Genomic DNA, 18796 nt, shown 5'->3' with positions numbered 1-18796 from the left:
TTACATGCACTTAAGACCTTTTTTTCCCTCCCCCTGCTTTTCTTTTTCAACTCCATTTGGGAAAGAGCAGGATTTCGGAATAAGCTTTTCCACGCAGATCCCAGATAACTCTCTTTTTCATCTCTCTGATGCTTTGCAAAAGGATCAGACCGCTTGACAGATAAGTTGTGACAGATTTAGGAAAAAAAAGAAAGTGCTTCAGCCACGAGTCAAAGTCTTCCTCGAACGTTTGCTCCAGAGAGAGAGAGAGAACTGTGCCTGGAGGGGTGTGAGGAAGAAAGAAGAGAGAGATAAAGCAGCAGCGATCATCAGAGAGAGAGAGAGAGAGAGAGAGAGAGAGAAGAGAGACAGAGGGAGGGAAGAGGACAGCTGTGGTGTGAAAGGAAGAAAAATACAGATAAAGAGAGTCAGGAGGCGAGGGACTGTGTGAAGGGCGAGGAAAAGATAAAGAGAAGAGAGTAAGGAGGACAACTAGTGCTGAAAAGAGAGAAGCACTGAGAGATAAATGAGAGTCAGCAGGTAAGGAGAGAGAGATTGAAGGGAGATAAGAGTAAGAATCAGACAAAAGAGAGAGAGAGAGAGAGAAATAACAATATGAAGAGAAGTGAGCAGAGATTCAGCTAACATTTCTGCAAATGAAAGAAAACTCAATTACTACATTAAGAGTTCAGCTGACCAATGAAAGGACATTTGTCTGACTTTTTTTATGGATGATCTGTGACACTCTTCTCATCTTGTGGCTATTTATTTCTATCTTTATTGATCTATTCTCTCTCACGCAAAGGACACTTCCATCCCGATGCGCTCTCCACAAATTAAGACTTAACCGTTAAGCAACAGCAAGGATGGAGGCACCGGAGGACAGGAGGAAAGACAGCGTGTGAAGAAACAGAAAAGAGAGGGAGGGCTTTCTTTGGACACGAGCAGAAGAGAGGATTTCCCCATCATGTTTTGTTCAGCAGATTCCCCTAATTCAAACAACTCCTGCCCTATGAGCAAATTTGTTCCCGGATAGAATGAAGAGAGGACCAAAAAGTGACCAGCTCGTTCTGTGACATACCTCCTCATCCTCTTCTTCACCTCTCTCCTCTTCCCGTAATTCATCCACCTTGCCTCCCTTTCACTTTCAGCTTTACTTTTCCTTGCAGCTCTCCTCTCCTCTCCTCGCCTCTCCTTTCCCTCCCTGCCCTCTCACTTCTCCATCTCCTCTCTAATCCCCTCCTCCTCCTCTCATTTCCTCTCCTCTCCTCCTCCTCACCTCTTCTTTCCCCCACTATGAGGATACTAGCTGTGCTCCTATGGATTCTTAATATCAGTAATTTGTGCTTTGGACAAGACTATACAGACTATTACCCAGCTGGAGACATGGGCACTGAGGTAAGACTTCATTTTGTGTTGGAGATTCAAATCCATTTAATGTCTGTAATACTCTGTAAAACATCAATTAGAAGAATTAGTGCATCAATGTTTCCATAATCAATTCCACCTTTATTTTACTACGGTATAACTTCTCTTACAAGTAAACTCCTATTTGATTGTCCATTAAGATAATGCCAGTCAGTCCCATTTCGGCCCCAAAGTACATCAGTGTTTCTCAAATTTCTTTTGCCAGAATCCTAATTAAAATAAAACAATTCCTGTACTGTTATACGCCTGTTGTTGCTTAAGAGAGAGAGTTTCTGTGTAAACACGGTTTCAACACGGCAGTTCTAGTACCACACGGTGACATCATTTCATTCATTAGTAATGGTTTCGAATTGTTTTAGTGTATCGCGGTCTACTTTACTGTAAATGATGTTTCTGAAGCCGGTCGAGCGCGCCAGGAAACAAATAATGACGTCAGCATTTTTCGGTTGAAGTCTTTCTGTGGTTCAGTTCAAAGCCTCCAGCGTGTAAAAGTTGCGACACCGAGGGCCTTGTCCTCCAGTCATTCAGCTTCTAATTCATGCGACTAAAGTTTGTTGACTGATGCGAGCCAAAAAACTGACATCACCTCGCTGCCTGGAACTGTACTTGCTGTCAGACCGAAGATTGTATTCAGACACACTGGGAAGTGACAGCAGTATAATCCTTTCTAGGCAGAGGACTCTTGATAGATGAGTTTGTGTCAGTTGTGTTAAGACTCAACACATCCTCATTGACTTGAATGTATGAATGAATGAATGAATGAATGAGATCCAATATTTTATTTCTACGAAGCTGCTGTCAGTTTGCTAAAATGTGCTGGTCTCAAAAATGAAGAAAAAAAAAAGCATGAGTGAGAAAGAAAGACAGAAAAAAAGAAAGACAGAAAGAAAGAAAGAAAGTAAGTAAGAAAGAAAGTAAGAAGGAAAGAAAGAAAGAAAGAAAGAAAGAAAGAAAGAAAGAAAGAAAGAAAGAAAGCAGACATCACTTACAAGATAAGATTCCCATGTATGTGTCTACTTTAGTCTTTTATGTGTACGCATACTTCTGTGTGTGTGTGTGTGTGTGTGTGCGTGAGTGTGTGTACTTAAGATAGCTTCAGACATATGCTGTTTATACTGGCAGACAGACTAAGTGACAAATGAATGGGTGTGTGGGTGTGTGTGTGTGAGTGTGTGTGCCAGAAGTGTGTGATGATGGAGGCACACCCCAGAAGACTGGACGAAAGCTCAGTGCTGACCAGCTATTCGTCCATCATGACCTCATGGTCCCAAAGCGATGACCTCATGTCATGTGATCTCATGGCGGCCCACACAGACAGAGAGAGAGCAAAAGAAAAGCAGAAAGAAAGAAAGACCTTGCAAGAAAGATAGAAGAGGAGAGAAACGGAGATAGAAAAAAGAAAGAAAGAAAGACAGAAAGAAAGAACAAAGAGGGACACTGTTGCATAAATCTAAATCTTCCAAAACATTAAACACTGGCTAAGTGGATAATTAGGTTATCCATCAGTAATATATGATATGCCCTATTGCCACACCGTGTAAATAGAGGCTTTCAGTTGCAGCACAAATCTCCTCACATCCACATCTAGGAGGTCCAGTGGAGAAAAGATAAATATTTGAGTTAATATCTAAGTAAAAGTGAATAGTGTGATAAGGTGGATTTGTTTTCAAATGTAGGTTAGTGTGACACAGTAAACTGTCTCGTCTTCAGCCCTAGTCTCTACTCCAAAGCATTACAAGTCATAGCTTGAAATGCATCAGCTCAGTTAACCTGAACAAATTTGGTTTTTGGCTCTGATAGCTGGCTAACTAGCCTGCAGGCAAATGTTTGCAAAATATATCCAATGCTCATGTTAACATATGATTACTATCATTACTGTCTGCAACACACGTTAGCTAGTGTGCAAATTAGCTTGTGTTAACAACAAGACAGTGATGGTTAGCTGACCAGATACTTGACTAAACCCAAAACTGATCAGATGTATCAGTGTCAAAATGATCAGTTCCCAGTCACACTGTTGCCCAAGAGCTGTGGACCTAAAATATGGCCGCCAGAGGGTGTGTCCTCTATACCCAGGAGAATGAGAGAGGAAGAGGCAGGGGGAGACAGAGGAAAAGAAAAGATTAAAAAAAATGCATCTAATGTGCCAGTATTCAATGTACAGTGAATGAAGCATTTTGATCTTTAATGTGAGAGAGAGAGCAAAAGAGAGAAAGTGCAAAAGAAATAGGGACAAATAAAAACAATGAGTGGTGAGAAACAGAAATAGAGATGGGATGTCAAGGGAGACACTTAGAGAAAAAGACAGCGAGGCAGAAACAGAGATTGGAGGGAGAGCGTAATAGAGACAGAGAGAGAGAGAGCGATAACAAGAGAGAGAGATCTGGTTTCTGTACAGCCGGTGCCAGCTGTGCTAGTCTGCCGTTTCTCAGCCTGGGAAACAAAACTACAGCTCTCGTTCCCCGGGGGAAGAATTAATATGTGACACTCAGAAGACAAGCTCCCAGTTGACATTCAGTTCCCCACAGATGATACAGTCAGGGAAACACTTAACCTTTCTTTTATATGGATTGATGAGAGCTGAGTCATCAATCTGCTGGAAAATCATTATGGGATGACTCACATCAGACAGGGAATGGATTATTTAAGTACTAACCACTGTAAACTGAGATTTGCTGAGTGGGCCTATTTACAATTACAATTTAGTAAAACTCTCTCTGTAAAAAAAAAAAAAAAAAAGCATCCCTCACTTTCATAAAGTGGGTGTGGACTGAGCAGGAGAATCTCCAGTCTGTTCGGTCCGTTCATGCAGACCTAATGCTGCCTTCAAGTGCCCCTTGTAAACTCCTACTTCCACAACCATAAATACAACTTGTCGCACATTCAATTGCTTTTGGTCGGAAATAATAACAAAATGGAGCCCATGATAATAGTACTTTTTGGTGGCTGTTGTTTGACTTTAGGTATCAAATGGCACAGAGCAAGAAAATACATATATGGCATGTAACTTTTATTTTAATTTATTAAAAACAGAGAAAGAGATATAATCCCGCACATTGTTTACACTTGCATAAAACTTTATTGCAACGTTTTGGTCATAGGACCATCATCAGGCAAACATCTTCTTTTTTTTCTTTTTTACACCTCTTTCTCAGTATCTACTTTTTTTTTTTTTTTTTTTTTGTCACTCAAAGACTTTTAGGTGTGCAAAAATTTGTTTTTCTTAATTTATTAAAAACAAAAATGCATGAAAACTAAAGGTTAAACAATGAGAAACATTCAGCAATACAATTTTTTTTTTTACAATGGAATGCCAAACAATACCATGTAGTAATAACATACATCATTTTTACTATCAACTTCAGACACAGCTTCCATGATTCCCATGACATTTTGCCCCCCACGCGGCCCCTAAACGCCACATCTCGCCAACTCGGGTATCAGAGAAAATTCCAACTCTCCCAGATGTATTTCACACTTTATTGGCTTGTTCATGTTCACTCAACTCATAAAAAAAACCCAAACAAGAATTGATACAGCCAAAAAATATTTTGATTGCCGTAGGAAAGAAAGATATGAAGAGAGCAGAGAGATAAATGGAAAGACAGAGACTTCGCAGCTTGCATGTGTACATGAATGCTGCATCCACGTGCTTCACGTGTGTGTGTGTGTGTGTGTGGGTGAGGAGAGGACACACTAACCCATAATAACTGCAGTAGCCAGCAGCAACATGTTACAACACATTGGTAGCTGAGGTATTCCATGTTTATCCAGCTAGAACAAGCAAAGTTTACACTGTAAATTCTACAGTATCTAATAGTTTTTCCCCGGACCTTTTGAACAGGGCTAAGGCCGATTCACCCTCAGTTCTATCGGTTCAAAATGTAAACACTTCAAATCATTAATTAGCTTAATTAATGATCACACATGCATTCTCAATTACTTCTATGATACTTAATAGGTTCAATATGCCAAAAAACAGGTTATTGTTGAATTACACTTCTAAATATGAGCAAAATACCACTTTCTCTACGGATTAAATTGCAAGTGAAGCGAGTCCTAGTGAACAATATCATACCATCTACTGATTTCTCTGTGTTTTTTCCATCTTCTCCCATCCTCATATCTTTTTTCTTCTCTTCTCCTGTCCTTTGGAAGTTATCTATGTAACCAAAGTTTGGTCTGAACCAATATATTAAAGGCTAAAAGGTAGGAATTTGGAAGTAGGAATACCAAACAAATTTTGTCTTATAAAAGTCACTGTTGTGCAGCAGAATTGTAGTTGGATGCCTTTGTCTTCTCTCCTCCCCTTCTCTCCTCCTCTGTCTTCTTGCGTATTGTCTTCAATTCTCCTCTCCTGTCTTGTAGGCTCCGGTGTTGTCAGGCGACCAACCCAGTTTGGAGACGGTGACAAGCGTGGATCAGCTGTTACAGCTACTGTACCCGGAATACAATTTGCTTCAGCACTGCCTGAGGAAGAAGTCGCAGCTCGCCTCCTCTTCCTCTTCCTCCACCTCTTCGTCCTTTCTTCCACTCCACCACGCTGACGATGAGGATCTGTGGGGTCGGCCGAGGGAGGAGGCGCTCTTCAAAGCTGACGGGACGTTGGCAGGTAAAAAGATTAAGACGCTTTCCAAAACACAAAAGTTGAGTTGCTTTAAATAAAAAGGAGCATCACAAAAATATGAATTCCTCCAGTTTCCAGAGGTGTCGGGTCCACTGTGGGATAGTTTGAGTTAAAAATTGTGGATTGCTGGATGTGTGGGGTAAGTTTCATGTCAATCGGACTTATTGGAGTTAGGGCCTTTCAACGTTTGAAATTTTGATCTTTAATTATAGCTCCTCCATCAGGCCAATAAGTGTAATTTTTGTAAATAAACACAGTGCCACAAGCTCTCAGACCAGTGGTGTCTGAGATATTATGTTTGAGTTTAAAAATGTTACCTTTAATTACAGATTATTACTTTTAATTATAGACTGATTGGATTTTTTTAAATGCCAGAGTACAGTGCCAAAATGCATAATCTCTCCAGGTTCATCAAAATCACCTGAGATATCACATTTGATGGACAAGATCAAGAGCAATAAAATGAAGAGAGGAAGCCTAGTTGGAAAGAATAATGGAAAATGAGGGATCTATGATTAGATTCATCATTGGAGCAGCTGATGATTTGCATCCATCGCCCCAAAACCTCGAACAGCGGCTAGTTGAAGACCCCAAAAGCCTTCTGTAGTCAGACACAACTGAGTGTCAACAAACAGAAGCCATGTTACTTAACATTTGTGTGTGGGTTTGTGTTTTCAGTCATCCTTGAAGAGATCCAGCAAACCGCATGTCGGCCCAGAGAAGTGTGTGTCGAGGTCGCCAAGGAATACCCAGAATCCACCAGTCAATTCTACCTCCCTCGCTGCGTGTCGCTGCATCGGTGCGGCGGATGCTGCAACAACGAGGCTTATTATTGCACTAATACAAGTCACACGCTCGTCAACAAGACAGTAAGCGATACGGCTTCAGTCGCTTTGTGTTTTCTTTTAAATTACTTCTCAAAATGCGTTTTTACAGACAGAATTTATGTAATTTGTTCTTACCCATTTAATACTTGTATTTGCCTGCTTTACTCTCATGTTATTAATCCATGACATGGCATTTTTATTGTCTATCTTAGTTAACACTGCATAAAAAGCATAAGCATAAATTTAGAAACATAACTGTAACCCCATTATTTATAACGCAAATGATAGTTTATTGTTATTGTTATTCTTCTTGTTGTTTAGTACTTATAGTATTTTGAATTGAGCTCCATTACGCTACCATGCTGGTATTTTGTGCTATTGTACCTCAAAGTGCCTCAAGAAAAAGCACAGAAACCAATCTACCCAGTTATGCAACAAACTCATCTGTGTCTAAATCCACCCTACTGCTGTGGGACTTCTATTTGGCTGCAACTGGACATCAAGTCCATACACACACACTCTCACACAATCTTGCACAATCTTGCAACCATTACATAACCTTGTAAACTTATGGCGCTTAGCCATAAATTACACACTTGCTCAGAGCCACTAACAATGAGTGCAACAGTAGAATAACATTTCAACTGTTCAATTCCTAGAACACTGGCATTAAAAATAATCAATAGTAAGGAGCCTCAGCGCCCTGATATTAGATGTAACAAAATATTCCTGTGACCCTAAAATTATATATAATACAGAGGAGCTAGGCAAACAAAGTAAAAGCAAAGGCTCTTTTTGTTGACAAGACAGAGGTAAGAGTCCCAAAGTTTACTGTTTTAGTGATACAATCATTTTGTACACAATCTGCAGTGCATAATATACAATTATCTGAGAAAAGTATCATTAGCCACACTTCTACAGTTTGATCCATATGTCCGCACTACGATTCACAAGCCACACTATCTTTTCTGTTTGCTTTGACACTTTGCTGAGCATTACAGAGCACTCACACAGGCAAACATCTTGTACACACACACACACGCCCACCTCTAACCTTCATCTGTCTTCCTGCCAGTTGATGGAACTGTCCCCACCCAGGATGGATCGCTCTGTCGTCATGGTAACCTTCGTCAACCACACGTCCTGCGAGTGCCTGTCCAAACGACCGCTCCACTCCATTATAAGACGAGCTGCAACAGATCACTTGTGAGTGAGCATGAGAGCGAATGTGTGTGAGTTTTCATACATTTGTGTGTGTGTGTGTGTGTTTGTTCATATAATAACATGTTTTATGTGTTCACAATTACAATTTCCCATTTGGCAGACGCTTTTATCCAAAGCGACGTACACATGAGATATAAATACAACACAAGCAAGGGCACCTGTTTATACATTTATCATACATTTGTGTGTGTGTGTGTGTGTGTGTGTGTGTGTGTGTGTGTGTGTGCAGGTGTTCTCCTCCCCAAGTTCCCTGTGCGTCAGGACTATTATGGGATCCAGTCAACTGTCTGTGCGTCCCTGCTGACAGCAGTAACTACTCTGAGATGGGTAAGTGTGCATGTGTGATCTTATGTCATATATAAGAAGTTATAATTTGTTATTCCCTTTGTGCTGAGCAACCGTTCAGCAGCTCTTTCAGACTGGGCTCCATTTTGGGTCCCAGTCCATTATCAAAACAATTGAAAACTAGCTTAGCTCTAGTGACACACTTGCAAGCTATCAGCATCTTGGCAAATGAAAATAAAACAATGAAAAATCAAATCAAATAACCAATAATCGCTCACTACTACAACTTAACCACCGTCTCTGGTAACATACATTCAGCAAAGTCTACTATCTACTAACAAAGGATTAAGCCCACTAAAAGTCCAACAAACAATATACAAAACCTAAATAACCTAAAATGACATGATTTACCTCATGGGCAAAATAGTCCGTCACTCATTGAGGGGGATCAACCATGGAGGGCCGAGAGTCTGCAGGTTTTCATTCCAACCAAACACTACAGCAGGTGATTTCACTGATTAAGATGATTGCCAAACCTTCCAACAACTGCATAATCTGAGAGCTAAACACTTTGTAAGAAAGAGGTAGATAGATATACTTCCTCTGTCACCTCGCAAACACTAAACAGAACTGAACTGAAAAACCATGGCTCTGCACCAGAATCCACCCGGGAATGATCTTAAAATACCATTCAGATGTATTTAGGAGACGTGACAACAGCTTTGCTAGCATATAAAAGGATATCATGGCAATTTTGAAAAGAAAAATATTGCTTAAAACCCATAAGTGAGTTTCTTTTGTCCAATTTTACTCCGTCAGTCAGGATCAGGATAAACGACAGAATGTCATCCACAACTGAACAATGTATTTCAGTCTGTGGCTACACCTTTAAATCCCACTGAGCTACATTGAGGAGACTGGATATTAGCTTGTTAGGATATAAGCCAGATTTGGCAAGAGCAAATTTTAAACTCCTGCTCACAGCCTAATGATGGTGCCTGAGCAGCATATGATATGAAATGTTTTGCATGAAATGGCCCCCGAGGGAATTTTAATCCAATTGACACATGACATCTGAATACTTTCTGAATACTTACATTTTTCTGCCATTTTACTTCTGTGCCTGCATGAACACAACTTTGTTAGAAAAGTGTACTTAGCATATGTCTCTAATTGTTTGGCCTATAAAGGAATTAAAACTATGTAAAACAATCTAAACTTCTAAACTACAAAAAAACAGGAACTAATGTTCTTATTTACAATGAGAAGAAACATTTAGCTGTTTTTTAATAAAACCACACACAGTAGTAGGAGTAGCTTTGTGCAAGTGTGAATTGTACTCTGACTTATAGGAAAAGACTAAAGCCACTAAACCTTTATTTCCCCTGACATTATTTTCCAATACTTGAAAACGATCTGATAAGAGTAGGTCTATTTACCATAACGTTGGTATAGAACATATAACGGTGTACTACAATACCTACTAACGCCAACTACTGATTTTATTTTTCCTGTTACTTGCCATGTCATGGTAAAGCAAAGTCTCAAAATAGCCTACACTGGGAGGATGAATGATGATGGAAAGAAGAACAAATTACACAATAGTAAAGGAGACAAAGTTAGACAAACTGACAGAGATGCTCACAAACCTGAGTCTGCCAGTGTCACACACACTGTTGCGGTCCAGCTCTCTCTGGGAAAATGCAGTGTGGACCTTCAGAAGAAGCAATTTTGTATGAAGACACATGGAATGGGTTTGGGAAGCAGACAGGGCTATGATTTACCTTATACGGAAACCTGGGAACTTGAAATGAATTTCCTATTAGCTAGCCAAATGCCTCCACAAGCAATATAAACTGGAGAAAAATGTGAAACAGAAAAAACATTCTTCCAATGCAACTGCACTGAATTACCACAGGCAATTCAGACCTGCACAGCTCAACAAGGACCTAATGAAAATCCTACAGTCTCTCAGCAACTTGTACAGATGCTTGTCCTCCTGGCAACCATGAAAAAAACCCAAAATAAATGACTAAATAAACCTGAGAAGCCAGCTAAATTTAGAAGGCAACAAATTGACTATTTAAATGTCTTTGTTTTTTTCCTTCCTCTCCATGCATGGGCTCCAGAGGCTCTGGACTCGGGGCTGCTGGCTCTCTGTGGGCCCAACAGGGTTTTGGAGGAGTCAACCTGCGAGTGCGTCTGTCGCAACGGACTCACCGAGGCCAGCTGCGATCCAGGCTGGAGACTGGACCACAACACCTGTGAGGATGGTTTCAGTTGTTGGAAATATTTTTTAGAATATAGTTGTTAAAAATATAGAATTAAAATGTATCAGTGTTGTACAAGAAAACATGAAGGATGTCAGGAATCTTAGGAAGAAGTGAAAGAAGGAATGAACAGGAGATACAAGACTGCTTCCTTGGTATACCAAACCACTAAAGTCTGTTTGAAAAAAAAGGTGCTCATTGGAGTCAAGGGTAAAATAATACTTAAAAAAAGTAAGTCTCTTCTTTTGTGTGCAAGTTTAAAAAAAAGGCTTTATTTTTCTAAGCTACCTCTTGGCTTGTCTTCCTTTTTTCAAAGAAGAAATGAACAAGAAAAGCATTTCACAAGGACCAAGTATGGGAGTGCCAGTCTGAACGCACCAAAGAAAGATTATAAAACCAAGCCAGAAAAGACAAACGCAGATACGGAAAAGCACAGGGAACTTGGGCTTCCCACAAATATCCCACAAGTCAGAACCTGAACGCCAAATATTTAGCCCAACAAAATTCAGAGAAGTGTACAAAGCAGAAAGATCTGATGAAGTTTGGTTTTTACTCATAAAAGGAGAGTGGGCAGTCCAGTCAACTGTAGTGTTTTATTATTGATTTAGACAGAGGGGAATTAACCACTAAACTATCTGAGCATGATGAAGCTTCTTGTTGTTTGTTTTAAACTGAAATGTCCACCATACTGTAACATAAAAAGCATTCATGCTATTTTGCTGTGTCCTTCACTGTATTTTTATTCTCTCCTCTTGCAGGTGAATGCCAGTGTGAGGGCCAAGGAGAGGGGAAGTGGTGCCCCCCCGGCCAGCGCTGGGACGTGGAGCTGTGTGGCTGTGTGTGTGAGGCAGAATGCCCTGGGAATCAGCCCCTCAACCCTGACACCTGCCTGTGCCAGTGTAGAGAGAGTCCACAGTCTTGTCTGCGGCAAGGCAAGAGATTCAACCCCAATACCTGCAGGTAAGCTACAGAAAAGAATCAGAGTCGCTAGATTTAGTAATAAGAGAAAGAAGTCCTGCTGAAGTGTCCTTGAGCAAGACACTGAAAGCACGTATTTTGAGCTGTAATCATGGTTATACGACTTCTATATGGTGAATAGCATTAATCCTGTACTTAATGACATTTTTCAAATTATGTCCTCATTGTTGCACTGCTCTCTAAGGGCTGAAACTTTCAACTGTGTTGCACTTCTGGCCACACCTCAATCAGTGATGTCAACACAGGTATTTTGCCTTTGGCAACGTCAAATTGTTTGCAGATCAGAAAATTGTGAGATAGGTGGGAAAAATGGAGAGATGGGTGTTCCGTTATTACAGACACACTCCCCTATTCACTCTTGCTCCCCACCCCACTTTTTCCACATCTTTCAAAATTGTGTACAAGACAGAGATTGGCTGAAAACAGTGTGTATGCACTGGGGCAACAGTATCTAAGTCTAGTTTCCAAGCCCTAGTGAAAAAGTCACTCGAGTTACTGGTTCTTCTTTTACCAAATCTACAATTGCACAAAACAAAAATCCACAATCTGAGGTAAACCTCAAACCAGCATTTCCAGAAAGAAAGAATAAAAAGAAGATGCATTTCGCAAAAGTATTCCAGTATGCCAGTAATCGGTAAAGGCTCTCATTTTACTGCATAAAGGCGTTCACTGCAGTAAGTGGCCAAAGACATAACTGACTAGCCTGTTGTCTCAGCACACTCAGGCTCCTTAAAAAAACAAAAGAAAATTTTAAGCATGTCGGTGACAATATAGGGCTTGCAGGTGATGTAACACACCCTCTGGCGGCCATATTGGAGGTCCTCACCTCTTGGGCAGCAGCCGCTGTGACCAGTTGATGGTGTTTCTAAAAGCACAACTTGGCTGTCTCAACAGAATTCAATAGACATGGTTCATTTCTGTGCTGTTTTTGACTGGGAACTGATCATTTCATCACTGATAATTGTGTCTAGATAATCAGCTTGTTGGCTAGCTAACCATAGTATCTGGTCAGCTAACATTTATTTGATTTGCACACTAGCTAATGTATCTAGTAGAAGCTATCTCTAGAAGTGGTACATGTTAGCATAGTAGTTACTTTGCTAAATTAGCTGCTGGCTAGTTATCTACCAAACAATGCAAAAAAAACAAAAAACTGAGGTGACTTTTTACAAGCCACAACTCAGTGTTTTAGTGGAGTAGTGAGACAAGATGGTTTCCTGTCTTGTCTCACTACTCCTAAACCTAAATTTGGAAACAATTTTATCAGACTATTCAATTTCACTTATAACATTACTGAATCAGCCTACACCCGCACCACAACAATCTTTTCCAGGTATCTCTCTTCTTCTAGCCTGGTTGTTATAGATTTAGCCATTCCTCATGCACAGACATTTCTCCAATGGACCTCCATGATGGCACCAGACTTGGTTGCAAGGACATTTGTGATGTAATTGCAAAGCCTCTATAGGTGGAAACACAGGTGGAACACATCTATGGCAGCCCATCAGGGTAATACCTGACATTAGTTACCTGTCCCAGTGGCCTAAGGCGGGAGAACTGGCCCTCTGAAGGTGTCCTTTCAGGCCGGTGGGGCAACATTCAGACTTTAGGGTGCCACACGCCCCCCTCCTCCGTCCCCCCAGCTTCAAGCAGGGAGAGCTGCAAGAGAGGGATGAGGAAAGAGTGAGAGAGTAACCAGAGCCTTGAGAGAAAGGCATTTTAAGGGGGAGAAAGAGAGAGAAAGCGAGAGAGAGAACTCTCAATGGACATGTCATACATTCCACACTTGGAAAAAAGAACTCTTTCTTTCTCTCTTTTCTTTCGTTCACCCTCTGTCAGATGTTTCCATAACCTTTTATGGACATCAAGTGTCCTAAATGCCCTACCCTGTTCTCAGCTGCATGTGTATGTGCGTGCTTGCATGCGTGTCATGTTCCCACAACCAGCATGCAAGAGATCAGCCCTCCCTTGACCCTACACTAGAGGCCTAGAGAGAGGAGGAGAGATGGAGCGATGGGGGAGGAAATTAAAGACGAGGAGAGAGAGAGAGCTTGGAGAACTTGATGACAGCTAGCAGACCAGCTATCAGACAGACAGGCGGACAAATAAACAGAGCGACAGGCATGAAGAAAAACACAAGCATCCATAAGCTTTGACATGAGTACCATCCTAGTATTCTCACTATTCCTGTGAATTCTAATAAAGGTCGTGTTGTACAACCGTGTGGGAAACTTCAGTGAAATATATGCATGACCTTTCATACCAGAGGTTCTCAAACTTTCTCAGCCTGGGAGAGGCCCGACTGAGTAAGGTGGGGGTGAGTTACAACATTTTACAAACTGTTTCTTTATTTTGAAACAAATCAAATCTGTGATCGCTTTGTGTCCGTCCAAGTAGCCATTGGGTTGAATTCAATTTGGGGCACAAACAACTTTTCTAGCCTGGGATCCAAAATGAGAAAATGTAATCTGTTGTCCTGAGACCAATGCTAATGAATATGTAGTAACAAAGCGGCTAAGTCTGGGACTTTTTTGGCCCAGCTCTTTGAGATAGACAGCTCTAGGATAAGGCAGTGTTATTATTCCAGCATGCGGGAGACAAGGCAAACTCTTTTACTCTTTCTTTTCCATCATTCTTTTCATTGTTTTGTCCTTTTTTTTTAGTTTGATTCAACATCTGGTCACAGGAGGTGGTACACACACACACACACATGTACACACACAAAAACAGGAGATTGTACACCTACTGTGATTTTGAAGAGGCGAGTTCCTAGAATCGGCCATATTCCTCTCCACTCTTGGGAGGAAAACGCACACAGACACACAAAGAGACAGAAAGATATATACACACTCCCATGCACACACAAACAAAACTTGGATCGTGGCTTATCCAAAAGGGATGTGAAGATGTGGATAATCAATTGCATTCATGCCAACAGAATATAATCTTTTTTCCCCTTCTTTTCCCTTTCCCTCTCTGACCCCTTTGCTTCAACCACTTACTCTTCTGTCTTTAACCCTCTATTCCTCTCCCATCCTCCCCTTACACCACCTCAATCTCACCCTTTCTCTCCTTATGCCTCCCTCTTTCTGTCTTCTCCCTCATTACCTTTTGCTTTCCTTCTCCCTTTCTCGCTTCTCTCGCTCTTTCTCTGTATTTCCATCCTTGTCTCCAACCACTTTCTCTCCTTACCACATTTTCTGTCTGTCTCACTTCTGTCTATGTCTTCTTTCTACCTCTCCTTTCTCCTCTCTTCTCTCCCTCTTTATTTCTCCATCTCCCTCCCAACCTCCTGTTTTATTTCTGCTCCCCTGGCTTTCTCTCCTGTCACTCTCTCTCTTTCGCTCTAGTTGTTACAGGTTGCCTTGCAGAAAGCCCAGACGGCTGTGCCAGGCTGGGTTTTACTACAGCCACCATGTCTGCCAGTGCATTCCCAACTATATGAGGCCCGAGTGGAATTAACCAATCACAGGAGGACAGAGGGGTGGAACTGGTTGTCAGCGGACTGCAGACGGTGAACTGGGGTTGTGCTCGGAACGGCAATTTTCTGGCCTTCGTCCCAAGGCTAGAAACTCTTTGGCCCAATAACAAGGGTGCAGGATGGTGGAACTGCCCCTTCACAGGAGGGCAGGAAAGTGGAATGACACAATAACAAGTGGGTAGGTGAGTGGAATTGGATTTCAACGGACGACAAGCACCACACGGGGGGGTTACAGTGACAATGCCTGCGCTCTGACCCTCTTGCCAAAAACTAGAAACTCTTTGACCCAGTTGTCCAAGGGGATGACAGGAGAACGGAGCTGCCCACTGAAACCAAAAGACCAAAATGGCCACCCATATGCAGCAAGGTGGACTTGAGCGCTCACATAATGGTAGAAATTAAACTGCCAAATCACATGATGACACGATGACTAGTACAGACCAGTCATAAGGAGTGGGCAGAATGGTACTGACAAATGACAGGACCCGGGCAAAAGAGCGAAGCCTGATACTAAAACCCTAGAACCAGTGGAAACATCATCATGGAGCGACCTTAGCCAAAGAGAGTAAGTGAGGAGAGATACATGACTCTCTGGGACTCTTTTCAGAGGGGAAGAGCAGACTGAGCCGACCTGATTTGAGAGCTCACTGACTCAAGATATGACTACAATAGTGAATTGGCGTCATAGTGAGAATGGGCATGTCCAGGCCTTCTTCCCAAAGCCAATTACACAAGGCCTAACTGGAACTAATCAATCACAGCAGGAGACCGGCTAATGGAGTTGAGAGTGGAACGGAGTAATGACAGACTCAGTGTCAATGTTGCAGCCAGTGTCCATCCCTGCCATAATGTCTTTGACCAAGATATTCAACCACTCCCAAGTCCTGACTCCTCTGGTGAAACACACCCAAGTATGTGTGTGTGAACAGGAAAATGAACAAGACAATAACAGACCACAGTCCAGTCTTTTTAAACTAGATTAAAGCTGCACTAGGCAACTTCACACTTCACACAAAAACAGAATTTCTGAAAGTTTGAAGGACTTCATTGCCCAGAAATCATCATGTAATGTGACATCAGTAAACTACACACTGCTGGGACTTCAGTTTCTTCTCAGCAGCTAGTAGAGATTGAGATGGTGAGAATGAAAATACGTTACAGCCACACTTTGTGATTTAAGCTGAAAATATGAGTGTATTTTTACATAAACATTGTGGCTAGTGCAGCTTTAATCAACCTTTTCCTGTGAAGGGATGTGGCTACTCAGTAATCCCAGTCACATACTCATAATCACCTCCCTAAGGTTTCTGAGTGTATTGGGGTTTTATGGCAGATCCTGTTTTATAAAATACATTTTTTTAAACTCAAATACTCATGACAAGCTCCTGTTTGTAAAATGTTGACCTCTGTGGCACTACTCTATGCTGGTTTCATTCAGATATGACTAACAGATCCCAATTCATCACAGCAGATGGTACCACTTGTGCCTGTTTTGTTTGTTTTCGTATCCACCAGGATACAGTTCTGTTTCTTCTCTTAATTTCACTTTACATGCTCGCCCTAAGTAATATTATTTGTAAATATTTATAATTTTAATCATATTTAAAACATTGATATTTTGAAGATGAAATCATCTGTAGTTGTAAAATATTTAACAGTGAATATCATAACTTTTCCCAAAGCCCTTTACATGTCTTTATACTCCAGTCACTCACCCAGTTTCAATGTCTGTAAACTAAAGAGAATATTACCAATCAAAGAAAAGTGAAGGAGAATGGATGCTGAGTGTCTCCCCATATTTTTGTAGTATCAGTGGTGATCGGGAATGATTTTAGTTTCTGTTTCTGCTTTTATACTAAAATTGATCTTAGTGATTATCTTAAACATTTGTACTACTGTATATTTGTGTTTTGAACTGGAGGGAGATCAAGCTAAATAATGTTTGTTTGTTTTTTATTTCCCATTTTCCTAGTTGCAATGCTTTTTCTGTGGTGGTCCACCACTGCTTAATGGATGTTGGGAAACTGTTTCCAGAGACAATGTTTTTCTTTATTTTTATGCCATTACTGAGTATTTAAATAGTCTTGATTGATTCAAATTATTGATTAAAAACTTTGACGGACAGATGTGTACATGTGTTCCTGTGTTTTGTTAAAGTGGCATATTATTATAGTGCTTTCTTGGAAGGTATACTGACACCCAGGCAACTTCTAAGCAATATTAAAATCATCTATCATCTATCTACAGCACTCTTTGTGTGTTTCACCTGTATTGTAGAATGTCAACTATCCTCAACTCTGATTAACTGTGTTGAACTCAAACAATCAAATGCTGCTTTGAGTGAATGTGAGTCAAACTAGTAGAGTGTACACTCAGTAAAATTGTGAATTAAAATTAAAATTGAATTGTTTTTCCCAAGACCTTCGGTTTAAATTAATTAAGAGATTAAAGTTTGTGTCAGTACTCCTTTGGAATGTCTATTGCATGGAATTTTCTGGAAACTAAGGCATGTGAAATGTATGTTACATGTTCATAACGTCTCAAATGACCAAAAACAATCCACTGAAAACATCCCCCACCCATCAGCACGTACACAAACACTCATACACGCACCTGTGGGTGGGAACTTGACTCTTTTCTGTGGTCTCCTGTTCCTTCTCCCCCTTCTCTCCATCCCTCTCTCTGTCTGTGTCTACCACAATAAACAATATTGATTCAGGTGAAAAACAGAGATCGGCTTTCTGTTTGGCCCTAGTGTCTGTCTGCTTTCCTGCCTGTCTGTCTGACCCTTACGTCTGTCTGCATGATTAGTGAAGACAAAGGTTTAATAACCGTAAGCACGAACTTCAGGCACAGAAAGGCTTGGCCAAACTCAAGTTATATCTACGATCTCAGACTATTCTCTCAATACTTGAAAACATGAACAACTCTGCCAAACCAAGAAATTTGAGAACTACGACTCAGTGGTGTGAATATCCATTTTGGCTGCTCTACTGACAATGAAAGGCATATTCTTTTACACACAAAATGAGTTTTATTTCATAGTAGTGGTAAAAGGCATGCACCAGAAAATGTGCTCATGTCGCCGTAAAATTACCCAGGTATGTCCTCATAGTTCCAGGCAGAGGCTCAACCTGAGGCTACAGTCGATACAATAGGCATTCAGGTCTTTTGGGTACAGATGTGGGCTCAGTTCCTTTTCAATTCCCTCAATTTAGGAAATACATTTTTATGAGAACTCAAGTATTAAAATGAGAAGGTATATTATTCAACCTACTGAGAAATACACCTAAACTAAGGGGCCATGTATGTAGGAATTCATAATTTATTGATTTCATAGTATGTGACCAAGGCCATTTAATGACGACACTGTCAAATGAATATGAGAATGCTTTTAGCAGTTAGAATCAGTTATTTAATTTTCAAATTTCTAGTAATGGTAACAGTTTTACAGAAAGATCCAGATTAGCTCCAATTGAGAAATAAAAGATGGACTTGGTCTTGATTGGCACCCATCTCTTCAATCCCGCTAATCATCAAGATTCAGTGTTTTTGGCCCTACTGACTTTCACTGCCATCTTGAGCAAGTGCTGAGACCTTGCGGTTTAAAAATCGACGACCAGACACCGTTGGTGCATTTTGAATGGATTGCAGGGACTGACACTTCATGATGAAAAAATGTCTTCTTAAAAATCTG

At 40.8% G+C, this 18796-nt stretch overlaps 1 protein-coding gene across 2 annotated transcripts; it reads left to right on the top strand.

Moving 5' to 3' along the window:
* Nucleotides 1-17813, top strand: LOC139655038 (vascular endothelial growth factor C-like). 2 transcript variants are annotated; one of them, XM_071532342.1, is made up of 9 exons: nucleotides 1-519; nucleotides 785-1377; nucleotides 5776-6019; nucleotides 6713-6903; nucleotides 7937-8067; nucleotides 8315-8412; nucleotides 10500-10634; nucleotides 11399-11600; nucleotides 14969-17813. In XM_071532342.1, exons 2-9 carry the CDS (start codon nucleotides 1276-1278, stop codon nucleotides 15078-15080), a joined length of 1215 nt encoding a protein of 404 aa, XP_071388443.1. In that variant the 5' UTR covers nucleotides 1-519; nucleotides 785-1275; the 3' UTR covers nucleotides 15081-17813. The 2 variants fall into 2 exon arrangements, with proteins under 2 accessions (XP_071388443.1, XP_071388441.1); XM_071532340.1 differs by having other exon boundaries at nucleotides 1-1377.
* The last annotated feature ends 983 nt before the right edge of the window (nucleotides 17814-18796 follow it).

Source organism: Centroberyx affinis, unplaced genomic scaffold, assembly GCF_046629955.1.
Source record: "Centroberyx affinis isolate AG114_WGS23_722 - 3 ecotype Tasmania unplaced genomic scaffold, CSIRO-AGI_Caff_v1 ptg002185l_1, whole genome shotgun sequence".
In the NCBI taxonomy this organism is placed as follows: domain Eukaryota; kingdom Metazoa; phylum Chordata; class Actinopteri; order Beryciformes; family Berycidae; genus Centroberyx; species Centroberyx affinis.
Note: the sequence above shows the minus strand (reverse complement) of the source record. Positions and strands in the feature narration are given on the sequence as shown.